The following is a 25,733-nucleotide window of genomic DNA, read 5'->3' as shown; positions in this document are numbered from 1 at the left end:
GCCACCCACTCCCCCTTTCTTTCCCCCAGCAGCAACTCCAGAGCCGAGAGACCGCGTCCCGGGACGGACTGCCTTTTCTTTAATTGATACAATAGCCCAGCTCGGGTTTTCACCTCCTCCCCCATCCCCACCCTGCCTCACCCCTCCCGCCGGCCCGCCGCTGCCGCCGCCCCAGCGCCCGCCCGGGGCTCTGTGGCCGGCTACGCGCTGTCCCGGCCGCGCTCCGCCCGCTGCTCACCCGCGCTCCGGCCGCCGCCGCGCGCGCCGCGCCTCTCCCGCAGCGCCCGCCTCTGGGGGTGCAGCGGCGTCTGAGCGGCTCGGGCTCGCCGCCCCGGGCAGCCCAGGGACTCTGGGCTCCTGCCTCGCCGCTCGCCTCACGCCCGAGCGCCTTCTCCCTCGTCCCCAAAGTTTCTGGGTTTGTTGGAATTTGGGGATTCAGGATTTTTTTTTCTTTTCCTTTTTTCACCTAGGAATTTGAGAGCGAAACTTGACAAATCGACCGCACTTTCTCCGCTAGCTCTCAGTCCATCCCCGTCTTTTTCCTTTTCTTCTTCTTTTTTTATTTTTGAACCCTCGAGCAGAAGAAGGGGCTTACGGGGGCGGGGGGAGGCTCCCGCTGGATAAAGTTTTCCAAAGTTTTCCGAGTGTGATGGTTGCGGGGAGGCTAATCCACCAGCTGATTCAGGGCTTCATCCCATCACCCCACTGAGCAGCCCCTAAGCCCGCTATAAGGAAACAAACAAACAAACAAACAAACAAAGTTGCACTCCGAGTCGGGGGCGCCTCGTGTCTCCTCTCTCTTCTTTTAGGCAGCCCCCCTCCCTCTCTCCGCTCCCTCGCAGCCTCCCACTCCCCTTCCCTCGTCCCATCCTCCTTCTCTGTTTCGGCTGGAGGTGCCAGGACCCTCGGCCGCAGATCCCCTCCCCCTCCGCTCCCGTCCCTTCTTGTCCGGCCCTCCCTCCCCCGCCGCGGCCGGCACAGCCAATCCCCCGAGCGGCCGCCAACATGCTTTTTGAGGGCTTGGAGCTGGTGTCGGCGCTGGCCACCCTCGCCGCGTGCCTGGTGTCGGTGACGCTGCTGCTGGCCGTGTCGCAGCAGCTGTGGCAGCTGCGCTGGGCTGCTACCCGTGACAAGAGCTGCAAGCTGCCCATCCCCAAGGGCTCCATGGGCTTCCCGCTCATCGGAGAGACCGGCCACTGGCTGCTGCAGGTAAGGGTGCACTTCTAGGTGCTCAGTGCTCTCCCCGGCCAGCGAGCCCCGAGCGGCAGGCCATCGGAGCCGCGGTCCGGCAGAGGGGCGCGGGGATCCTGAAGGCACAGGTCCCCGCCCCGCCCCTTCCCTCCTCCCGGGCTTACCCTGCCCGCCGGCGGCACGGTTCCGAGCCACCGGCGCCCGGCGCGCGAGGTTCTGGGGGCTGGTAAGACAGGACCCCGACCCGAGAGGGTGCTCAAGATGGGCATTTCCCAGTCTGGGGCGACCCAGGAGGGTGCTTGGAGCGTCGGGGGGAAGGGGAGCGCTTCCCGCGCTGCGACGGAACAGCGGTCCTAGAGTCACTTTCGCCGCCCACTTTGCGCTCCAGCCCCCGAGTCGCCGACGGCCAGCCGGGCTTTTAGAGGTATCCCCGGGGCCCCAAAACAGTCGGGGAGAGGTAGGGGCCAGGGGCAACCATAATCTCCGTCCGCCCCCACCCCTCACCCCTTTAAGCCACGGATTGTGTTCCTGGCGGGTCGGAGTCTGCTTCAGGTACCACCCGGTCCAAGGTCCGAGAGAAAGTGTGTGTGTTTGAGTTAGGGGAGGCAAAAGGTTAACTCAAGGAAAACGCGCAGCCTGAGACCAGAGGATTCTTGGCTTTCGGGGAAAAGGGTCTATTGACTTATTGGGTGGGGACAGGCTAGCGAGGCAGAGACCCGGGAGGGATGTGTGTGTGTGTGTGTGTGTGTGTGTGTGTGTGTGTGAGTGAGTGAGTGAGTGAGTGATCCACAAGGGAGGGTGCGTTTGTGTTGTTAGACTCTGCACAAGCCCACGCGGTGAAGATGGGGGTGGGCGCGTCCTGGATTTTAACCCAGGTAAGTATTGGGGAGATTAACTTGAAATTCACCTCATCAAGTGCTAGACGATCGCTTTTTCAATTGATACACCCCAAGTGTATCCTTGGTGGGGGTGGAGTGAGGGGTGCGTCCCTGGATTAGACGCGGGAAGTGTGCTGTGGGTACATGTGTACGCGTGCACGCGTGTTCGTTGTGCGGATGCTGATGGCAGTTAAGAGGAGGATAGATAATGTCCTGAAACAGACACCCGGGGCCCGGGAGGTGACGTGGAGACCGGCGGGCGAGTTGAGAAGTGCAGAAGCTTGGCTTGGAATGAACCGACGCGTGCAATCAGCGCGCGCACCCGCCCCGACCCGCGCCCCAAGTGTCAGCGGAGCTGGGGGCTCTGAAGTGGACATGCGGCTCCGCTGCCCCACGGTCCTAGCGAGTTGGGGTCCAGCCTGGCTCTTTGGGGTTGGTTGGTGTGATCAGGTGGGGCTCAAGTCAACCAATAGGACTCCCCCCCGCGAAGAAACCTCCATAGTGTCTATTATGCCGTCCCATTTCAAGGGTTAACTGCAGCGGTGTTCTAGGCGCTTGGCCGAGAATTTAGGAAATAAAATAAGTCGCATGGGCATCGGGCTCCTGTCTTGTTAGAGCCAGTCTGCGGAATTCGCGGCCTGACACCACTCCTTCTTCCTGACCTTTCTCTGCCCCCCCCTCAAATATCCCCCTGACCTTTTCCTCCAAATCCCACAAGAGCCCTAAGGACTCTGCGTCTAACCCGTAAGCTTGCACCTCCCATATCTGCGGGCCTCCGGGATTTACACTCCTCGGGGAAGGGAAATCAAGGGGGTGCGTGTGGAGGAGAGCTGAAGGGGTTAATGGGAGCCCTCTGAATCCCAGCTTTATTTTTTCGGAGTCATTTATCAGATTTTACGGGGGGACCTCCAAGGGCTCTCCGTTTCCACTGTGCGCCATCTAAACAGAGCCCAGGGCTAAAAATACAACATTTTTGTATAAATTGGACTCGCGGCCCGAGCGGCCGCCCCTATGAAAGTCCTCTTTGTGAAGACCGTGGAAACGGCGGACAAATAACTCTTTATTAATGCCACAAAAAAACGCACTTTAATTATAGTTAGGCAGATCAGAGGCGTAGGGGGGGGGACGGCAGGAGAGAGGCGGCGGCCACCTCGGAAAATTCACAGCCCAACTTTTGTGTCGAAAGAAAAGAAAAACAGAGGAAAAGAAGTAGCGGAGAGTCGGAGAGTCAGACGGAGCGAGGGAGACGGTTCGAGCAGACGGAGGGAGGGAACCCCGCTACTCAGCCCCCCTCCGCTTTGTCGCACCTCCACCCTCGCCTCTATTTCTCTTAAAGGGCTAGACGCCGTCTAGAAGGGCGGCGGGGTAGGGGAGTTCTGGGGGGGCTGCACCGGCCGGGCCGCGGGACGGCGTCCCCCTCCGCCCAGCCCCCCCTTCTGGAGCAGCGCGGGCGCTCCAGGTTCGCACCCTGTCGCGCGCCGCGGACAGAGACGCATGTGGAAAAGTAATTAGGGCTCTGGGTTCTGCAGAGTCACTTTTCGGCAGTGCCGGGGTGTAGACACTTCGAGCCGGAGAATACTTTTCCATGGAAGAAAGGGAAGTGAGGAGGGGGAGCAAGCTGGATGGTCACCGTGGGGGTGGGGGGGGGGGGAAGGGATGGGTGGGACCCGAGCCCGCCGCGCCACCTCTGTAAGGCGGGCCCGACCCGCACCGCCTGACAGGTGGCGCCCCTCCCCTTCTCCCTCGCCGCCGCTCCGGCAGCCGAAGGGTTAATGTGGGTTGGGGTGGCGAGCGCCTACGTCAAAGGTGAGCGGGACGCCTCTGCCCCCGCCCCTTGGAGGTCCCCTCGGTTTCCGGTACCCGCGCGCGGGGCGGGCGCAGCCCCGCCACTCGGAGCGCCAGGCCCAGGCCCCGGCCTAGCCCGCTCCGGCTCCCGCCGCCGCCGTCGCCAGGGATCCGGTTACCTGCCGGGGCGGCCCGGCCCGGCCCGGCCCGACCCGACCCGGCTCGCGGGAAGCGCCCTCCTCCGCGCCGCCGCTCCAAACTGCAGAGCGGCGACCAAAGTCCTTGTCAGTTATTTCTAGGACCGACGGCAGGAGGAAAATCGCGGCTGTCAGCCCGTGACCCTGCCCTGCAGAGCCCTGGCCGGGCCGCGGGGTTCCTTTGGCGGCCCACCCCCGAGATGGGAGGAAACCCCCACCCCCGGCTGCAGGGACTGCCTTCGGGCACCGACCGCTCACCGCTATAAATAATCTTTGGCTCGCGGCCACCCCGCGGGGTCTCGCCAGCCCGTGGCCCGGAGCCTGGAAATATTTATTCCGAGAGGCTCGGGAGCTCGAGGCGAGTGGGAGGCGGGGAGGGGTGGGGGCGGGTCTAGCTTCAGGTCCCGCCGTCCGGGATACCTTTCCCTCCCGAAAGTCATTACTACAAAACAGTCTCCCGCAGGGTGCCCCTGGGCCTCCGCCTCCCTTGCATTATTTATTATCCCCTAGGCCCTACTTCCCCGTGCTCGTGCATGCTATGAAAAATAAAACCTACGTGCGTGTGTGTGTGAGCGTGCGTGCGAGTGTGAGCGCGCGAGGGTGGGGGAGGGGCGTGGGCCTACGCCCCGGGTCCTGCACCCCTCGCCCCCGCAGGCCTTCTCCTCGCCCCCCCCCCCACCACCGTGGGGCACCCCGTCTGGAGACGTGCGCCCTGAGAGAGGTCTCCGGTGTGGCTCCCGCAGGGCTCTGGCTTCCAGTCCTCGCGGAGGGAGAAGTATGGCAACGTGTTCAAGACGCACTTGCTGGGGCGGCCCCTGATCCGCGTGACGGGAGCGGAGAACGTGCGCAAGATCCTCATGGGGGAGCACCACCTCGTGAGCACCGAGTGGCCGCGCAGCACGCGCATGCTGTTGGGCCCCAACACGGTGGCCAACTCCATTGGCGACATCCACCGCAACAAGCGCAAGGTAAGAGCCCCCCCACTTGGCTCGGAGACTGTTCCCCCGCGACTTCCCATCGGGGATGCTGTTCTCCGTGCCCCTGGAGGAAGTCCCCACTCGACTTCCCGCCTCTCTTTGCGCACCACATTGGGGGATCCCGCGGTTTCCGCAGTGGCCAATCCGGATAGCCTGCGTAGGCCTCCTGGGAGTCGGCCCTCTCAGCGGGCCCACTGAGCCATCCTAGCACCCCCGGCTCAGTGAGCGACTGGGGCAGAGCTTGAACAAATGTGGGGGAACTGGGGCAATGCCGTCCAATGTCGGTCCACGTGAAGCCCACAAAACTGGAAATAAAAAGAGGGTGGACAGTGCGTCCGGCGCGCCCCTTTTTCCTCCAGGATCGCTCTCAAATCAAAAGGAGCCTTCTGATCAAAGGCTGCGTGGAAAGCCTCGCGGGAAAGCGCGGGGGTCAGGGGTGCGAGTCTGGGGGCACCTGGCGAGCGGCGGTAGCTGGCAAGGCCCGGGAGAGAGGAGGTGAAATTTGGGCCGCTGCGCTCCCGGGTCTGGAGGTGGGGGGAAGGGCGCGGGGTGGGGAGAACAGATGAGGCGCAGGCGGGAGATCAACCCTACCCGCTCCCCCCGCCCCCCCCAATAAAGAGGAAAAGAAAGTGGGTGTTTATCCTGTGGATTTCCCGAGCGCCTGGACAAGGCGCGGAGGAAGCGAGCCAGTGCGCACGGAGCGAGCTCCCCACCCCCTCTCGGGGCTGCGCCGCGCCGCCGCCGCTCCGGGCGCGGGCGGCACGTGCAGTTTGAACTGCAGTAACCCGAAAGCTGAGCCGCCGGCGGGCGGGGCGCCGGCTGCGGGCTTCGAGCGGCCAGACTGGGGGCGGGGATGGGGTGGAATGGGGGCTCCACGACCTCCCTTCCTTTTTTTTTCCATTGGGTCACGGGACTCACCCAGTTTGGAAACCCCGAAGGAAGAGACCGTCTGAGGTGGCCAGGAGGAGTGCTGGAGCCCCAGGAGTGGGGAGGAGGGGGCCCCCTTGGCGAGGCAGCCCCCTCGCCCAGAAGGCTTGTGTGTGAGGTGGGCTGGGAGAGCGCGGGCTATTCATCGCGAGGTACTTGAGGCCTCCGAACAGGAATTCTCCACAGAGACAAAAGGAGGCGAAGATCAAGGGAAAGCTCAGGTCTGCAGTGCCTCGCCTCCCCCATTTAAGCAGACTGCTTCTAGACTTTGGAAAGGGGTTCCCCAAGTCATCTCTCCCGCCTGCTCTCGGGCGCTAGAAGCAGCTGACACTGGGGGCAGGAGGAGTGGGGAGAGCAGATGAAAGGGGGTTCTAAGGAGCGCTGCTGGTGGAGGCGCTGGCCTTGCCTGGGGCTTTTCAAAAGCCTTGAGCACTTCCTTCTTTTCTTCCTCTTTGTGACTCCCCACAAAGTGAGTAGAAAGCTGGAGACCGCTGAAGGCAGAAAGGGGGCTGCTTCTGCATTTTTGATGGCCACAAAGGCTTTGTGCAAAGAGCAGTCACTGTTTCTTTCAGGGGATTCCAGGCTTGGAGTGGTGTAGAGGTTTGGTGCAAGCCTGAAAGCAAAGAAAGGGCCAGGCAGGACAAGAGGAGGCAGCCCAGGGAAAGAGCTGCTTCCATGCAGAGCCCTGGACCACCTGAAACTGCCGGAAGTTGGCAGGACACAGAGGGGAGAGATGCAGGGAGGAAGAAGAGGGCTTGGCCTCTCTGCAGAGGTATTGCCTGTCTCACCTTGTGTGTCCAGGTGGCGGATGTGGGGGAGGCCTTGGAAAGGCCCCTACAGAGGGACTTGACCAGGTGAGAACTGCTGCTCCAGGACCTGTCGAGAAAGAAGGGGTGGAGTGGGACCAGGGTGGAGGCAGGACCCAAGGACCATGACTGGACATTGCTGGCCTGAGTTAGGACATTCCTGCCTTCTGGCTCCTTGGAAGTGGATGAAGAAGTGGACAGAATCGGTGCTCTGATTCTTGGCTGTCAGACCTTTTGCCTGACAGAGATTTGGGCACCTACTGCAGGTCCCAGGCCTCTGGGGGTCCTGCTGCGTGTGTGCTTACTGTCCCCTCCTCAGCTCAACACGTCCATGCAGGCGTGCACCACCCGTGGCTCACACCTGGATGTGGTTTCAGTAACACAAATTGCAGTGCTGGGGTCAGCATGGATGTTTCATACACGGGTTCTTCTGAACTCAGAAGGCCTTGGGTTGGGTACGGAGGTGGAGGTGGGGACACTTGGGTCTTACTTCAAGAAGTAAGTCTAGCTAGAGGGAGCAGGAAAGATTACTCAGGGGCCGAGTCGGGACTGGTGAGAATGGCCAGTGTGCAGGACCCAGTGCTCAGTGCAGGGTGGGGGTGACACTCGGGGGGCTCACCCCAGCCAGCTAGCCACTCACTGTCTTACCTCACCACTGCATGGGGACATGGCTGGAGAGTGGACCGTGGGGTGGGGGGGGAGGGCAGCCTGGCCTGATGAGGAAGGGAAGGAGCAGGGGTGCTGGGATGGGTCTGGTGGGGAGCTGGGAGCATCATCACTCTTCCCAGATGTCCAGATGTCCTCAGCCACTGGGCTCTGCAGAGTTCTTCGCAGCACCTCATGTGGTCCAGAGCCCGAAGGGGTAGAGGCACCTGGTCTGACAGTCCTCACTAAGAGCCAGGCCTGTTTCCCTGAGAGCCACACTGCAGACACTGTTCCTCCTTCTTGCTGCCCCCACTCCTCCTTGGGCCCCTGGTCCCTTGACTGAAGCTGGTGGGGAGAGGGGCATCCCCATGGCAGCAGGTGTATGGGGGAGATGGAGATATTCTTCTAGAAGGGTGGATGAGATACGGAGGAAAGGTTAGGGGTGGCAACCAGAGGCACAGAGGAGAAAGGTCTAGAGCCCAGCCTGGCTTATCCCACCTCTTGGTGGACCCTCAGGCCTGGGCAGCAGAGTCACGCCCACTGCGTTCCACCAGGGGCAAAAGATCTTTAGTGCATTGGGTGGGAAGGTGGTGAGGTGCAGCCAGGTGCAGCCAGGCCCGGGCACTGGGTGTTTGCCAGCAGAAGGCCTTCATCCAACAGCTACTGTAGCACCCGCTGGTGGGTACAGGGGGGCCAAGGGGGTGGGGGAAATGGATCTCTCTGAAGGTCCGCGGGGGAGGAGTCCACGGCCAGCTGCCAGGGTGCTTGTGAGTGACCGCCTCCCTCTGCACGCCCTTGTGCTATGCAGCTGAGGGGTGGGTTGGGCGTGGGGGCCGCCTCCCCCCTCGCCCCCTCCTCTCTGTGTGTCCTTCCAGGCTGGGACAGCTCCACGCCTCTGAAGCTAATGTGTCTGCACGTGCTCTCAGCCTTGGGACAGAGTCCTGTCCTTGGGGAGGAGTAGGGAAGCTTGGTTGGGTTCTGTGCCAGCCCCGAGTCCACTCTGCTCCATTGCTATGTCCAGTGCTGGCTCCCATGGCTGAAGGGTCAGGGTGGGGGTGCACCTGCAGAGACCCAGACAGCCTCGGAGAAGACCAGAGGTGCCCAAACAGCAGGGTTGACCTTTAGATTTGTCCTGGGCTTCGGAGGCAGACCCCCTTCTCAGGTCCTCCAGTAACTTCAGGACCCTCACCCCAACGCCACCCTGACCTTCTACCCCAGGGCTCCAGTGCAGAGTGTAGTTGTGGGAGGTGGAGTGAGATGGGGGGCGGCTCAGGGGTCAGTATTTCCTGGAGCATGACTTTGGGGGGGCTTCCTCTGGACCTAGCTTTCTAAGGGGCATTGGTTTGGTGGGAGGCAGAGCCTGGGCAAAACCTTTCAGATTTGGGCCTCAGAAGTCCTTGTGGCCCCCGTGCCCCCCCCCCGCCCCACCCCACCTCTGTGAGCCAGGGCTGAGCTTGCAACAGTCCAGTCTGGGGAAGGGAAGAACAGACCAGGAGTCCATGGGGGCGGGGCAGATGCGGTGTTCCCACAGTTTGGGAGTCCCAAGCCACAGTGGGGAGGGGGGGAATGTTGTGGGAAGGTGGGGTGGGGGGTGAGGGTGGGGTTGCTGGTCAGCCCTTCTTACCAGAGACAGGAGGCCCTGAGCAGTAGCAGCCCTGCCTGGAGAGGTGGGACCCACACCTTGGCATCAGCCCTGGGCGGACAATTCCCCCTCCTCCCCACTGCCACCCTCTGTTATTCTTTCCTCTGCATTCTGTGGCTCCCGTGGTCTGGCAGGGAGGCCTGCCCACGCCCCTCCCTCGTGGGCAGCTGCGTCCATTCCTCCCCAGCTGAGTCACTGGCCGGAGAGTGGGTTCCCTCTGCAGCTCCTCCTGCACCCTGGCGGTGCGTCTATCTTGTCTATCTGCCCGTTCATCTGTCTGTCCACTTGTAGCCACCAGCAGAGGAGAAGGAAGAAGAGGAGAAGGAGGAGGAAGAGGAGAAGGAGGAGGAGGAGGAAGAGGCTATCTGTGGAGCGGGTTAGCACACAGAGCCCGAGGGTGGGGGGTGTCTGCTGCTCCCCTCCCAGGGGTACTGGGTGAGGGGCAGGAGGCAGCAGGTGTCGGGACAGTTATTGGAAATTCTGAGCCAGAAGGCTGCATGCAGAAGGAGCAATTCAGCCGGCCTGTTCCCCTTGGGTCCTGGGAGTGGAAGAACATTGAGCCAGTGAGAGATGGGGACTGGGCAGGGGGAAGGGTTTTGGAGCAATCCTCCAGGGTGGGCTCCCCTCCTCTGTGCCAGGAATTACTGGGGCTCCCCTCTCTGTGCCGGGAATTACCGGGGCTCCCCGGAGCCTCTGCCCTGACGCTCCCTGGCACCCAGGCGGGGTGAAAACAGCCTCTTCGGCACTGGGTTCCCAATCACCTCTGTCCTGAATTCTTGGATCACTTTCGGAGATTCCAAGGGAAGCCCCACAGGGAAACAAAGCAGCCTGGCTCCTCTTACGGCTGTGGTCAGGGCAGTTGGCTCTGGGGGCCAGGAGCCCTTTCCCACTTCACACTGAGCCGCTCCCCCGGGCACCTTCCCTGTGCCCAAGTCCTGACCCCGCCCATCCTGGCCAGCACCTCTGCCTCCTCCTGGCTTTTGTGGTAGGTGTTTTTTCTTTTTTTTCTGGGCTGCCCCAGCTTCAGGAAGTGCCTGTGTTGGTAACCCCAGGCACAGACCCAGGGATGAGGCCCTGGAGTTTTCCAGGCGCCTGGGGGCCCCTCGATGCCAGGGGAGCAGCTGAGCTTAAGGCATGGGCCTGAACGGGGTGACCTCTATTTTTTTTTTTTTTAACGAGGTGACCTCTGAGCAAACTCCCCAGGGCCCAGAGCTCTCTGCTGGGCATTTCCTCTCCCGATGGGGGCTCTGAGGAGGACTATGCCTCAGCCAGGGGGAAAGGACCCCTCCACATTCCAGTGGACCTCCTGCCATTCAGGACAAGAGATCTGATCTTGGCTGTAAAGTCTCTTTTCACAAGTTTCAACCTGGGTTCTTACAGGTCCTGAGCTATGGCGGGCCTCTGGCATCACTCAGCGCCTGCCTTTCTCCATGGGGGGGGCGTCTCCGTGCTCCAGCACCCCAATCCTCCTTGCCCTTCTTGGCCCCTCAAGGCTGCAGACAGAGCAATTCAGCTGGCCATCGCTAGAGGGCGCAGGGAATGTAACCTTTGGGGCAGGGCAGGGCCTGGCTGCTGGTGCTAGATCTGGTCTGGTCGGGCCAGTGGCCTCCCCCTTCCCCCCCTCCCCCCCCCCCCCCGGGCCTCTGTAACCCGTGTACGGTGTAGAGTGCCGACTGGCAGGCACTTAACATGCGACTCCCGTTTCTCCCGGGGCAGAGCATCTACTTAGGTACCTACGGACAATGGCGTTCTGGTGCTCTGCCCCTGAATGAACCCCACGGGTCACCTAGCATGAGTGACTTGGCCAGGATCATATTTGAGTGTGGATGACCTGGAGTTAGTACCCTCTCCGTCCCCCCAACCCCCATCCCTCACTGCATTTTACATTCTGGCTGACTCTGACTGGGTCAGGGGCTGGGGGGTGGGGTGGGGCGGCGAGGCTAGCCTCTTCTCTAGGATCCCTCCAGGTGTCCACCGTCTCAGTCAGGTCTCCAGGATGCCAGCTGTGAAAGCCCCCTTCAGCCTGGCCTGACCTGTCCCTGCCACCCCCACCTCAGTCTCCTCGCAGAGGCCAGGCAGCCTCGGGCTTGTCTCTCTGCCTCCCCCCAGGGTCCGCTTGGCCCCCGTGCGTGGCTTCCTGCTCACCTCTGGCACACTCTGCTGTTTTCTAAGGACCCTTTGGTGGGCTGGGCTGGGTTCTGGGGACAAAGCTCCACTCCCCGCCGCTGCCTGACCAAAAGCTGAACCTGGAGCCAGGACGAGGAGGGAAACCCTCTGAAACCTCCCTCCAGAGGGCTGTGGGGTGGGCCTCTGCACCTTCCCAGGCCCCCTGGACGCTCCCCAGCTCCCTGCAGCTGTACAAGGTGCGAATGAGCCCTCCAGGCTAGGCTGCCAGTGCCTGTCCCCCGTTGTCGTCGTCCTTGTACCTTTCTACTGTCCCCTAGATGCAGGAGCAGCTCCAAACAGTGTTGGCTTCTGGGCCCCTCACCGGCCTCCTTACCTCCCTCCCTCTGCCCACCGGGAATTTCAGAATGAAAGTGCTATTGTGAAGGCCTGGCTGGGCCACTGAAGGGCCAGCACTGTTATTTCTGCAAACCAGCCCTCCCATTAGCCATGCAGGGCTTAGGCCAGGAAAATGTTACCTTTTCCTCCTCGAGCTGACTGCAGGGGAAATTCTCACATTTACAGTTTGTGCGGTGCTTGTGTTTGGGGGGCAGGCGGGGAGGGAGGGTGTGGATGTGGGGATTGCAGGGGTTGGGGGGCATCATGAGGAGCATTTGTCTCTTCCCTCTGCTCTGCCCGTCTGCCTCTCCTCCCTGACCTGTCCCTTGACTGGTCAGGGGCACCCCTCCTGCTGCTCTGGATTACCGGGGCGGGGGGGGGGGTGAGGATGGGGGCGGGGGGGAGTTGCTATTCTAATCAAGACCATCACCCCTCTTGAGCGCAAGTGGGCAGCAACCCGTGTGTGGCCGAGGTGTGGGGAGGTGGAGAAGGAGAGCACGGGGGTGGGGGGAGGGATGGAGGGGCTGGAAAGTGGGAAGTCGAGGAGGCAGTCTTGGTGGCTGCTCACCAGGGAAGGGAGGACACTCTTTTGCCTTTGTGATCTTTGGGAGTGGGACGCCTGCCCCAGCCCTGCCACACCGGAGCCCTGTGGGTGGCACAGCTCTGAGCACGCGCCCTAGGATTTCCCAGTGTGGGGAGAGCACTTTGGGGGCATCTCAGGAAGCCCTGCCTGCAGCCCTTCATCAGTGCTGTGGATGAGCCCCCTCCTGCTTCCTGCCTCTCCCCCCGGGTCCAGACTCTCCTGGCAGCTCCCTGGCCAGGCCCCTGAGAATCTCTGGGATGCACCCTTCCACCATGGAGTGAAGGCCTCTTCCCCAGCCCCCCCTTAGCCCCCCTCTCCCGCGGGCTCCCCACCCCCACAGCTGGGAAGCCCCCCAGCGCCTCCCACACACCCGCTGGCAGCTGGTCTGCAGAGTCCCAGGAGGGGTTGCCGCTGTTTGGGGCGCGTGCTTTTCCGTGGGTCAGGAGAGGAGCTGACAGCTCGGGCGCCCCATGAGTGATGAGGAAGGTCCGGGCGGAACGGGAGTGCTTCCGAAGCGTGCCTTCGCGCTTGCCTGCCCCTGCACCACAGCCCGTGGGGTGGCCGGGCTTCGGAGGAGGGGGGGGCTGCCATGGAGGGAGCCCTGTCTTGGAGAAGACACAGGGGCTCACCCTCACAGCCAGGGATCTGCACAGGCCAGCAGCGGTCTCTCCCTGCATGGGTGGCAGCTCCACGGACCGCCCGGGCCCCCCCCCCCCCCGCCACCCTGACAACTTGTCTCCCCTTCTCTGGCCTCCAGGTTTTCTCCAAGATCTTCAGCCACGAGGCCCTGGAGAGTTACCTTCCCAAGATCCAACTGGTGATCCAGGACACACTGCGGGCCTGGGGCAGCCACCCCGAGCCCATCAATGTGTACCAGGAAGCGCAGAAACTCACCTTCCGCATGGCCATCCGCGTGCTGCTGGGCTTCAGCATCCCCGAGGAAGACCTGGGCCACCTCTTCGAGGTCTATCAGCAGTTCGTGGAGAACGTCTTCTCCCTGCCTGTGGACCTGCCCTTCAGCGGCTACCGTCGGGTGAGCCCCTGGGGCCTGGGCGCACCCCAGAGTCCACCCTTGGGCCAGGCGAGGGGTGGGGGAGGCTGAGCCTATCCCTGGCCGCATAGCCAGAGCCTTTGCAGGGCCAGTTCGAGGGGCCTGTCCTGGTCCCGAGGCGACTGTTCGCCCCCTTTCTCTGCAGGGGATCCAGGCCCGGCAGATCCTGCAGAAGGGCCTGGAAAAGGCGATCCGTGAGAAGCTGCAGTGTTCCCAGGGCAAGGATTACTCGGACGCCTTGGACATCCTCATCGAGAGCAGCAAGGAGCACGGGAAGGAGATGACCATGCAGGAGCTCAAGGTGAGGCCAGCCCCTCGCTGCCCGGATCCCTGCTGTCCACCTGTAGGGAGGACAAGAAGCACCCCCTGCACAGGGTCGGGGCTGCCCCGCCACTGCCCACACACATGGACACACCAGGTGTCCGTGGTACCTGTGGGCCACCCTGCTGAGCCCCTAGTCACTATTTCAGTGCATTTCACAGTCTCATTAGCTGCACAGTGGCCTCAGCAAACACAGGCCTGGGAGACCAGGCACTTTGCTCAGGGCTGGTCAGCCCTTGGGGGAGCGAAGGAAGCCTGGAGCTAACTTCTGGCCTCCTTCCCCCCCCCAACCAAATCCCCCATCCCACCTGCCTTATCTAAAAGGTGCCACTTGACACTGTCTGAGGCTGCTGCCTGGGACATGCACAGGGAGCCCAGTGGCAGCCTTTTGCCTGCCCGGCTGATGGCCGCTCTACCGCTCTGATGGAGGAAGGGGCCCCGGCCCCAGCCACAGTCTCCCCACCGCACTCTCCCCGCTCTCTGGATTCCACCTCTGGCTCTTTACCCTGCTTAGCCATGAAGGAGCCCAAATGACTCTCTCGGTCACCTCCATAGCATGTAAGGGGTCCCAGGCCCCCACAGCCTCTCTGGACCCAGAGTCCTTGTGAGCAGATGGAGGAGTGAGGCGACACCTGGGGGCTTCTCTGTAGGTGCTCTTGGCCCTGGTGTCTGGCTCCCAGAGGACTGGGGGTCCTTGTGAGTGTGGCCCATGTGAGTCCCACGGTCAGCCAATCCTCTGGCCCCACCACCTAGCTTTGGGAACTGGAGGAAGCAGCTGATGCTGGGAGCTGCAGGGCAGGGACTTAGCACCCGCCTCACCCCACAGTGCCCACTGGCCTGAGTGTGTGTCCCGCCATGGTCATGGCGGAGACTAGGCCAGGCCAGCTGGGATGACACGCAGAGTGAAGCATGGTGTGACTTACTCTGAGAGCTTTCCACACTGTCCAGGGGTGTCTCTTGCTCGGGGACCTGTGTCTACCGTGGCCGCAGTGTCCCAGCAACGTGAGGCTCAGAGGAAGCAGGCAGGGCCCAAGAAGATGCCCCTGGGGGCAGGGGGAACACGACAGAGTGGGGCTGCCACCCCCTCCCCCCATCCCTCTCCCCTGCCTCCCTCCCCCTGGGCCCAGCTGGACTTGGGACCCCAGCAGCGCCCCTCCCCCCTGTGCCGCTGCAGGACGGGACCCTGGAGTTGATCTTCGCCGCCTACGCCACCACGGCCAGCGCCAGCACCTCCCTCATCATGCAGCTGCTGAAGCATCCCGCCGTGCTGGAGAAGCTGCGGGAGGAGCTGCGGGCCAAGGGCATCCTGCGCAGCGGCGGCTGCCCCTGTGAGGGCACCCTGCGCCTGGACACGCTCAGCGGCCTGCACTACCTGGACTGCGTCATCAAGGAAGTGATGCGGCTCTTCACGCCCATCTCTGGCGGCTACCGCACCGTGCTGCAGACCTTCGAGCTCGACGTGAGGAGGGGTCCTGGGGCCTGGCCCTGCGTGGGGGAGGGGCGCAGCCGCAGTTGGGGGGTGGGGGAGGATCGTCTTTCAGCCGGGCTGAGGGGCGGGGGCAGTGTTTGTTTGCTTTCAGGGAGTTTTCTGCCAGGTGTGGGGGGGCAGGGGGGGCCCAGTGGAGGGGTGCATCTGGGAAGCAGCATGCAGACACTGGTGGACTGAGGCCTAACCTGAGGAGTGGGGTTGGCCAGGTCCAGGGAGCCTAAGGAATGTGGCTTTGGGAACATCTGGGTGGGGGCGGGGGGCTGGAACACAGGAAGTCCTGGGTTCCCCCTCCCCCCCCCCCCCCGCCCCCACACCTCCTCTTCGGGGCTCACCATCCCTGCCCTCATCCCATGCTTGTCTCCAGGGTTTCCAGATCCCCAAAGGCTGGAGCGTCATGTACAGCATCCGGGACACCCATGACACTGCGCCCGTCTTCAAAGACGTGAACGTGTTCGACCCCGACCGCTTCGGACAGGCTCGCAGCGAGGACAAGGATGGCCGTTTCCACTACCTGCCGTTCGGCGGCGGCGTCCGGACCTGCCTGGGCAAGCACCTGGCCAAGCTCTTCCTGAAGGTGCTGGCGGTGGAGCTGGCCAGCACCAGCCGCTTCGAACTGGCCACGCGGACCTTCCCCCGCATCACCCTGGTCCCCGTGGTGCACCCCGTGGGCGGCCTCAGCGTCAAGTTCTTTGGCCTGGACTCCAACCAGAACAAGATCCTGCCAGAGACGGAGGCCATGCTGAGCGCCACTGTCTAAACTGCCCAGCCAGGCTGGGGGGTGGGAGCGGATGGAAGGGCAGAAACCTGTGTGTGGGAGGGGGCTGGAGCGGGGGAAGGGGGAACAGCCCCACCCCAGCTCGACCCTCCCATTTCCCCCCCTCCCTGATGAACCCTACCCAAAGCCAAAAGGGCCACTTCCTTCCAGGAAATAGGGGCCCAACTCCTGGCCCCTGCTTCTCTCCAGTTTCTTCTTGCTCCCTTGCCCCCCCCATCCCCCCCACAACTTAGCCCCTGGGACCGGGCCTGGCCAGGGGCTCTGCATGCCAATTTCAGTGTTACATGTCCGTGGCCCGTCCCGTGCTGCAGCCTTTGCTTGTGATGTCCCAGACTGGTCCCCCTGTGTTCATTCCTCTTGGATCCTTCTAGTGTGAGGTCACATGGTCGACTTGGGGGAGGGAGGAAAGAAGATGCCCCTTATGGTGTTCTTTTCAGTACCCCTGTCCCCCCTGCCTCCACTCAGATGGCGGTGGGCACCCCTCCCTGGGTCCTTCAGCGGGGAGGGGTCCACCCTTTGCCAGTTTGGACCTTTGAAATGATCTGTTGCTGCTACTTTTTCTCTCCTCTGACCTTGGGGCAAAGGAGCCCCAGGCCCCATCTTCCCAGCATCCTCCCAGTGGCCCTGGGCATGCGCACTGACACCCCCCCTGCCAGCCAGGTGGCCTTGAGCCCACCCTGTTACATACCCAAGGCCCTGGCTCATAGACTGCCCCCTGCACCCCTCTCCCATATTTATTCACTGATAAAACCCAACCTTGGCATTGCTATGGACTGCGGCAAGTGTCTGTGTCCCCACCCATCATTGGTCGGGGTGGAGGGATTTCCACCAGCGCCTCTGTTCCCTGATCTAGAATTGAGCAGCTCCCCCAGGCTCCAGACCTCCTGTAGGTTCAGCCACGGAGCTTAGCCTCCCTGCCCTCCTTTCCCACCCCAACACCTCTGCCACCCGTGGTCTGGATGGGGACTGGACACAGCCCTATGCCTTCCTCCCTGCTCTGTCAAAAACCCCCAGGTGCCACAAAAGTGAGGAAGCTCCCACAGTCTCCTGCCTGGCCACAGTTCAGCCCAGGCTCCCCCCGTGCAGGAAAGGAAGCAGGAGGCAGGATACGGGTTCTTCCTTCTCACGAGCCTCTGTCATCCCTTCCTTAACCCTCACGTTTTGTCCTTAGAGCCTTGGAAAGGCATCTTCGGTGTCCCTTCTCACCTCTCTGCCACTGTGGAGCCCAGCTCAGGGGTGTGGGAACAAGATGAAAGCAAGGGGAGGTGAGCGCAGGAGGCGACTCCCCTCAAGCTGCCTCAGAGCCTCAGGTCTGAGGCCGCTGTAGGGGAGGCTGGGAGAACGGAGGAGGAAGAGGAGGAAGAGGAGGAGGAGGAGACAGAAGAGGAGGAAGAGGAAGAGGAAAGAATGGATTTGTCAGAAGGGATTTGGGGGGTGTGTGTGTGGGGTGACTGGGGGGGCAAGAGAAGAAACTCCTGCCACTAGCATTTTAAGTCAGCAATTTGGGGTATCTTCTGGGGGTGGTTTGGAGGCCCTTGGTGAGTCTCTCAGCCATTTTGTCTGTTGCTTAGGTTTTTCTGCTGCTTTCTGTTTCTCTTTTGGGTTTTGATGATATGGAGATGGCTCCCTGGAATAGGGACAGTAGTTTAGCAGTCAAGTTTGTGCCTCGAAAAGGTGAGGCTCTGGGTTTGGTCCCTGACACCATAGAACACAGATACTCAGTGAGTTCTCTTTGCCAGAGAATCAAGAAGAGTGCAGGACGTCCACCCATGACTGCCTCACCGTTTGGCAACCCCTGTGAGCAGGAGGCTGGCTGGACCCCACTCTTGCTCCCATACACACCCACCTTCACTGGTGTGGTGTGGACATGACAGATCAATCTAGAATCCCCCATTCAGGGGGGATTCACGTGGTCCCTCCATTTTTCACTGTTACAACGCAGTGCTGCTGGCAGACTTTATTGGCAAAAGCAGGCCTTAAAGAAAAAAAATGTAGTAAGATCTGTCCCTCCCTCTTCTTTGCCCTCCTTTCTGAAAAACAGGCAAGGCGGTGTGAAGATTCACCAAAGGTCCCAGAGACCCCAGAATTTAAGGGTCCAGAGTTTGGAGGGGTCCTTCTCCTTCAAGCTGACCCTGGCATGCCCTGCACCAGTGATTCCTAGCTGACCATTTTATAGATGCTGCAGGAAGTGCCCCTTCAGACAGGAAGCACCACTCCCCAGCCAGGTCTGGCTCTGGTGAGCAGCGACCCTGAAGGCTTTGGAAGGCCTTCAGAGACCTTCCCTTGGGGTGACCAACCTGGGAGGGGACAGAGAAGGCTAAAATGGTGGGATGGGGGGGTTAGGGCGAGTAGGGGGTGTTTGTTCCTGCAAAGGAGAAAGGAAGTAGCATTTGCCTTGCTGGGTCTCAAAGGCAACAAGAAGAGAACTGAAGAACGCTCTTGATGGCTCTCAAGGGTTCCAATGGGGAAACGGGCTGTGTCTTTAGTCTCGGTCCTTCCGTGTGCCCGTGTCTGTGTGTAGGTTTTATAGAAATAGTTTTAGCTGGGTGACACTTTCTCACACATCATTCCTAACTATTGTCACTTGACATTAAAACAAAACAAACAAAACCAACCCTTGCCCCCTTCCCTGCAAAACTCTTCCTGCCATGGGCTTGCAGATTGAAGCACTTTCGATGTTGGGCGCTGGTGATTGTGTTCCGGGCGCCATCCCGACCCTGCCCGGATCGCTCTAATATTATTTTATACACAAACTTTTTTTTTCAATAAATGTTATAATTTTGTGTGTCTGTCTTTATAAACTATTATAAGTACTATTTTTGTTATAATTCAAAATAGATATTTAGTATAAAGTTTTTGCTGTTAAATATTTGTTATTTAGTAAAATATGAATTTTTCTCTATTGTAAACATGGTTCAAAATATTAATATGTTTTTATCACAGTTGTTTTAATATTGAGAAAGCACTTATGTGTTTGGTTTTGATATGAAAACTGGTGCCGTGTGAGTGTTTTTGCTGTCATGTGGTTTTAATCTGTATATAATATTCCATGTTGCATATTAAAAAATGAATGTTGTGCATTTTGTGATTATGGAAATACTCGATGTGGCTCTTTTATAGACTTCCATAATAAACCGTGGGGACTCACCTCCTGTGGCTCATCTCTGCCTTCCCACCGCCCTGAAAGGCCCGGTTGGCTGCCACCTGGCCTTCGGCAAAGCTCACTCACTTCTCTGTCACTTCTGTGGAGAAGTCTGTCCTGAAACATCTGTTTGCCTTTCCTTGGGCTGGTGCCCCTGGGAGCAGGTTCCCCTGGGGACTGGGGGTTGATGTACCTCAATGATGGCCACCACCTTGGCTCATGAGGCAGCTGGGAGCCAGCCCCCCCGCCCTTCGGCTGTGTGACTGAGTGACTGGGCATGGTCACCCGGAGTCCTGAGGGCCCGTCTTCAGAGTGCATCTTTTCTCGTGTCCAGAATGCTGACAAGAACCCGTCTTCCTGACGTGGCTGGAGGAATAGCACAGCGGGTAGGGTGTTTGCCTGACCCAGGTTCGAATCCCAGCATCCCATATGGTCCCCTCAGCACCGCCAGGGGTGATTCCTGAGTGCAGAGCCAGGAGTAACCCCTGTGCATCACCAGGTGTGACCCCCAAAAAAAGCTAAAAAAAAAACCCGTCTTCCTGACTGCACCCCGGGCCGCTTGGGGTGCTTCTCAAAGCCAGTTAGTTTCTTGAGTGTCACAGGAGCCAACGGATTCCTTCATTAATGTAATGCGGGTGAGGCAGGTTCCATGGTGATAGGAACGAGGCAAAGACCTGCTGGGTGCCTGCAGACGTTGCTCAGAGAGCAGATGCCCTGAGCTCCTGAGGCCTGAAATCCCGTCCTCCCTCCTAGCTGACTCTGACCAGCAGCTCCAAAGTCTGACTGTATTGAGCCTGGGAGGGAGGCGGCAAGGAGCCTGAACGCCAGTGTTAGGGAAATGTCCAGGCCAGTTCCCAGGACGGGAGGGCTGAGGCTACTGGGTGGAGAGAGGGCACTGAGAGGCCCCCCAAACTGTGCTCAGAACCCTGGGGGCCAGCCAAGGCAGACAAGGGGAAGAACCCTTCCGGCCCTTTCTCCCCTCTGCCTGGGGAGGGGAAACCCTGGGGAGCTGCCCAGGGAAAGGTCCTGTGGTGGCTGTCCTGTTTCTACCAGAGTCGGTGAACCCCAACCTCGGCTCGGCCCAGCCCGGCCGCTGGCCCAGACACTCCCTGGGACACTGAGCTGCTCCCCGCTGGCCGCTCAGTCTGACCACCCAGAAGAGGGTTGCCAGGGGTGCGCACTACTCGGGAAGCTGCAGAACCAGGCTCTGCCCTGGGTCCTCTTTCTGGGTGATCTGCCCCTCCCCCGCTCTGCGCTCCATGCCGCCTAGTCCCAACCCACCTGCTTAGTGGTGTGGGGAGAGTGGGGGTGCAGGGAGGAGGGGCCCCTCCGTTCCACAAGATCTGCCAGCGTGTGTGTGTGGGGGGGGGGGTAGAGGGACTTTCTGGGACCACACGGAGGCAGAGCGTGGCCCGAGTTCTGGAACGAGGGCTGCCTGTTCCCCAGGACTCCGCACCTCTGAGGGGCTTCTTCAGACAGATGCCTCTGGTCAGTAAGAGGCAAAAGAGGAGCCCCACCCCACCCCACCCCACCCCTGCTCTCAGCTGTCAGCAGGAAAACTTGCTGCTAAAGTTGGCTTTCCTGAGGGAGCCCCCTTTCCCCTGGAGGACATGTGGGACTGCACTGCCCACAGTCTGGCGGCCCCGCACGGGGGCGGGGTCCCTCGTCATCACCCAGTCTGTCCTTGCCACCCTCCCAGCCCCTCTGCAAACCCGCTGGGTCAGTGACGTCCCCCCACGGTCGACTGCTCCCCCGGGATCTCCTGGCCTGGAAGGAGAACACAGGCCGTTGTGGACAGGCAAACACGCCGCTGTTTGTCCAGGGACCGGGGCGCCAGTTTGGAGGAACTCGCAGACCGCACATTCTGCCACCTCCCAGCACTTTTCCAAAACAGCCTGGCTGGGGCCGGGGCCCGGCTGCCCTGCCCGGGGTGGCTGGGGGCTGGGAGCCAGGAACAGGGCTGGGAAAGCAGGGCCCGGGGGGCCAGCGGGGTGAGGCAACCAGGTGAGGGCAGAGGCAGCTCTGGGCCAGCCAGCGGGCTCCACTCTGACGTGACTTGGAGGAGAAAGAGAGCGCGAGGGAGAGGGACTGTGTGTGTCTGTGTTGGGGGCTAAAGGAAAAACAAACCGACCTGCCTGGGAGTCCCGGGGCCCAGCCAGCCGGGCTCCAGCTCTGGGCGCAGGACAGCCGAGCCAGTGCAGAGGCTGCTCCTCATCTCCGCTCAGCTGCCTCTCCACGAGTGGACGGATTTCCTTCACGGAGCCTCCTCTGCCACCAGAGACCCTGGTCTCCTGGGAGACGCTGAGTCCAGCCCCTCCAGCCTTGTCTTCTTCCTGCACAGAGAACCACTCTCCCGCCCAGTCGAAGCCCTGGCATACTGCATACAGCCCGGCCCCCTCCACCTGACTCTCATCCTAGACAGAAGGTGGGGGTAGCCAAGCCTGCTACTGTTCCCATGGGAGCGTAGTTCTGCTCTGGTGACAGTCTGGGGGTATAGTGGGGCTCCTTGGCTGTGGTGCCCATCAGGCCAGGTTGCTGATCACCTGGAGCTTCGTGGCAGGGAGTGCTGATGTCCTAGGAGGCAGTGTCTGGGCAATGTCCACCTTCTCACATCTTTCTCCTTCTTCCTGGCTTGCCTGCGCCTTTCCGAGCCCTTTTGGCCTTGCTTGGTATGGATTGCACATACTGGCAAGTCCTTCACACATTTTTTCCCTCGTGACCTGGTGGAGATTTCTTTTGAGACAAACACTAGAATAGCAGTGCCCTCTGGGGATTGCAACAAGAACACCCTCCCTGCAAGAATTCTGATTGACCCCATTTGAGTCACATGCCCCAGGGAAGGGCCTGGGGAGACCTTTGATTGATGGCCCAAGGTAGAGGTGGGTAGGACGTGTTGGCAGGCAAAAGTATAGCACTGTAACACTGTCATCCTGTTGTTCATTGATTTGTCAAACGAGCACCAGTAATGTCTCCATTGTGAGACTTGTTGTTACCGTTTTTGGCATATCAAATACACCATGGGTAGCTTGCCAGGCTCTGCCGTGCTGGCGGGATACTCTCAGTAGCTTGCTGGGTCCTCCAAGAGGGATGGAGGAATCGAACCCAGGTCGGCCATGTCCAGCAGAAGTATAAGGTATACCAAAAAGGCATGGGAGAGATGGGGAAAGCTTAGTAAGGTGGGGGGAGACCAGAGTTATGATTTGTGCAGGAAGAAGACCCTGTCTCACTGGAGTGGGAGGCTCTGGCTGCCTCTAGCCTCATTTGCTTCCTTGTCAGACCTGCTACAGGGGTTCTGTGTGACTGCGCTATCTATTGTTTGCTTTGGAACTGCAACAGATTCACTGAAGTTGCAAAGATAGTGAAAGGAAGGTCACTTGCTCTCTCACCAGTTTGCCTCCCAAATAGCTTCCTACATAATTTTGTATAATATCAAGACCAAGAAATTGGTGTAGTGTGTGTGTGTGTGTGTGTGTGTGTGTGTGTGGTGTGTGTGTGTGTGTGTGTGTGTGTGTTTGGTTTGTTTCTTGGGCCATACCTTAGGACCTTGGATACTACTCCAAGAAAGAGGTGCTCAGCAAAAGTTGCTCCCTGCTGTGCTGGGTGGCTATGTAGTCCAGGGGATGAGACTTAGGGTTCCTGCAGGAAAATCATGTGCTCCAATCCCAAGTCATGTTCCTGGCTCTATGTCTAGTATATTGCCACTTTATTATGCCAATAGACTCACATAAGCACCACTACAACTGATATTCAGCCTTATCCCATCACTACCAAACGCTCAGACATTCCAGACTCCTACCATCAGGAGTGTGGAGAGTGGCCATCCTTACCCTATTTCCAATTCCCAGCGAAGAAGCATTGAGTCTTTTGCTCTTAAGATTGGAGAGGCTCGTTATAAGATGGACAGAGCTCTTCTTATCCTTTAGTTGCTGAGATCTTTTACAAATCAAAAAATCAGTGCTGGATTTTATAAAATACTTTCTGTGAAGTGATATGATCAAATGGTTTGTGTTCTTTGAACTGGTATAGTTCACTGATTTATTTTTGAATGTTAAGTCAGCCTTCGGTTTTAAAGAATAAATTTCACTTGGTCATGATTTGTAATATTAAAAAAATACATTGCTAGTTTTAATTTCTTTTTCTTTTCTGTTTTACAGCCATACTTGTCTGTGTTCAGGGCTTACTCCTGGCTCTGTGCTCTGGGATCACTCTTGGCTGGGCCCAATGGAGTCTATGAGACAAGACTCTTCTCCACTGAACTATCCAACCTCTAGTACATACACATATGTACATATTCTAGTACATATATACAAACTTTGGTGAAATAATATATCGCATAAAATTGACCACCAGTGGCCGGAATTATGCACATTGTTGCATGGCCACCATCACAGATACCCAACTCTAACTCTTTCATCTTCCAAAATAAAACTTCTTTCACTGTGTCACTGTCATCCCTTTGTATCTACTAAATCCAACTATCCTACTAAATATAACTATCTATTCACCTTCTCTCCCTAAGCTTCTGGAAAGAACCATTCCATTTCCTTCTGTTCCTAAGAATTTGACAGTTCTGGGTACCCCATCTAGGTGGAATTGTATAGTATTTGTTCTTCTGTGGTTAGCTTAGATCTAGCATGTAGTAGGTTGGTTCAGAAATTCTTTTTTAAGGCAGAATGAGATCCCATGCCATTCATATACCACATTTTTATGTTTATCCATCTATCTGTTGATGGACATTTGCATTGCTTTCACCTTTCAGCTGTAATGAAAATCTCTGAATCTGTGCATGCAAATATCTCTTTGAGTCTCTGTTTCCAAATCTTCTGGGCATGTACCAAGAAGTGAAGGCACTGCATCATATGCTAAGTGTATATTTAATTGTGGAGGCACCCCCAGACTGCTTGCCACAGCAGCTTCCCCAGTGCCTCTGTAGTGCCTAGGGGCTTGATTTCCCTACACCCTCATTCACACCTATTTTGTTTCCTTTTCCTTTTTAACTAAAAAACAATATGGTATTTATGCGTGGAAGTGTATGGAACTGTGAAGCAGCATATCAATGGGGTTGAATTTGTGTTTCTCTAAAAACCAGTGCCAAGGATAACCTTTTCGTGTGCTTATTGGCCCAGCTAGAACACAGGGTAAGACTGACCTGGCATGCAGCTGACCCTAGTTGGATCCCTGGCACTCGTCCCGGTACCCTGAGTCCTGCCATAAATGACCCCCGGGTGTAGAGCCAGGAGTAAGCCCTGAGCACTTCTGAATATGGCCCAAGGATAAACAAACAACGATGTCTCATAGTTTCTTTTCATGTGCTTGTTGGCATTTGTCTATCTTCTCTGAAGAACTTATTCTTTGCCCATTTATTAATTTATTTTTTGTGCCTCTCAAATAGTGTTGAGGGGGCCTGGGACCACTGCCAGCAATACTCTCTCTTCATTGCTTTTCTTTGCTTAGCCCAAACCTAAGGGTGCTCAGGGCTGGTGCTCAGGGCCACCAAGAATTGAACCTGGAGACTAGCAGGTGTAAAGCAGCCCTTCAGGCTATGTCTCTGACCCCACCTGGGTCCATTTTCTAAAATCATATTTTTATTGTTGAGTTGTAGGTTCTTTTGTATTCTGGATAACAAACTCTTATGTGATTTTCAAACATTACTTCCCATTCCCTGGGTTGCCTTTTCTATGCATTAAGGGGTCATTTGTCACACAGTTTTAGGTTCATTTCATTATTGACCACAGAACCTTTTCAATATGCCAGTGAATTCTGTTTGCTTGGATTTTGTTGCAGTTCTTTGCTTCGTTATTCATCAGGGAGACTAATCTGCCTTTGTTCTCCTAGTGTCTGTCTGACTTTGGTCAGAGTAGTGATAATCAGGGAGTTTGGAGGTATTCCCTCCTCTTCAGTGTTTTGGGGAAAAGAGTGGAAGAGAATTGGTGCTAACTCTTCTTTAAATATATGGCATCATTTAGCAAGAAAGTCAAGTGGTCTTGGGCATCCTTTGTGGAGGGTTATCTATCAGCATACATGTTTGTGTATATGCATGCATAGGGGCCTCCCCCAGCCCAGGGCCACTCCCAGCAAGGCTTGGCCAGGTGGGGCCTGCTGGTAGGGGGCCCATCAGGGCCACAAGAAATAGTAGTACTAGAGATGGAACACCTGAGCTGTCTTTGATGGTATCTTGTCAGGGATTTCTGCCTCCAGGTAGTGTTCTTTGTTTCTGCTGAACCTGATTTTGGTATTGGGGTAGTAGCCTCATAGATTGACACAGAGCATGTCTTTATGGTATGTCCCATTACACATTTCTTTTTTTTTTTTTTTTTTTTTTTTTTTTTTAATTTAAATTTTATTGAATCACCATGTGGAGGGTTACAAAGTTCTCATGATTATGTCAGTTATACAGTACTCAAACACCCTTCCTTTCACCCGTGCCCATATTCCATCACCAACCACCCCATTATACCTCCCGCCCCCTCCCACCCCCCCAGTCCCCGCCCTTGTAAGTGATAAGTTTCACTTCGTTTACGCTTTATCTTGGTTACAGTCCATGTTTCAACACATAATTCACTATTGTTGCTAGGGCTTCCCCCCAAAAAAGAGAAGACAGTCCCACTGTCAAGGAAGCATTTGATGGCTCTCCATTGCTGAGAATGTAGAGATATTAAGTCCCGCTGTTGGTTACATAACTATTCTATTTTTTCCCCCCTCGTCCCGCGCCACCGAGATCACGCCTGTTTAGTAATCACCACGCTGCCTGACAAAGGGAAACAAACCAAAAGAGATGGTTATTTCTCGTCATCAGCCGGCGTGGGGCTCTAGCTTAGTTGA

At 58.3% G+C, this 25,733-nt stretch overlaps 1 protein-coding gene across 2 annotated transcripts; it reads left to right on the top strand.

Moving 5' to 3' along the window:
- The first annotated feature begins 1,003 nt into the window (after positions 1 to 1,003).
- Positions 1,004 to 18,917, top strand: LOC101538803 (cytochrome P450 26B1). 2 transcript variants are annotated; one of them, XM_004609117.2, is made up of 6 exons: positions 1,004 to 1,209; positions 4,795 to 5,019; positions 12,891 to 13,166; positions 13,330 to 13,485; positions 14,680 to 14,964; positions 15,359 to 18,917. In XM_004609117.2, the coding sequence occupies exons 1-6, from the start codon at positions 1,006 to 1,008 to the stop codon at positions 15,749 to 15,751; spliced, it is 1,539 nt and encodes a 512-aa protein (XP_004609174.1). In that variant the 5' UTR covers positions 1,004 to 1,005; the 3' UTR covers positions 15,752 to 18,917. The 2 variants fall into 2 exon arrangements, with proteins under 2 accessions (XP_004609174.1, XP_054978588.1); XM_055122613.1 differs by lacking the exon at positions 1,004 to 1,209 and adding an exon at positions 3,645 to 3,669.
- The last annotated feature ends 6,816 nt before the right edge of the window (positions 18,918 to 25,733 follow it).

This window comes from Sorex araneus, chromosome X (genome assembly GCF_027595985.1).
Source record: "Sorex araneus isolate mSorAra2 chromosome X, mSorAra2.pri, whole genome shotgun sequence".
Classification (NCBI taxonomy): domain Eukaryota; kingdom Metazoa; phylum Chordata; class Mammalia; order Eulipotyphla; family Soricidae; genus Sorex; species Sorex araneus.
The sequence above is the reverse complement of the archived record's forward strand: the minus strand, read 5'-3'. Positions and strand labels throughout refer to the sequence as shown.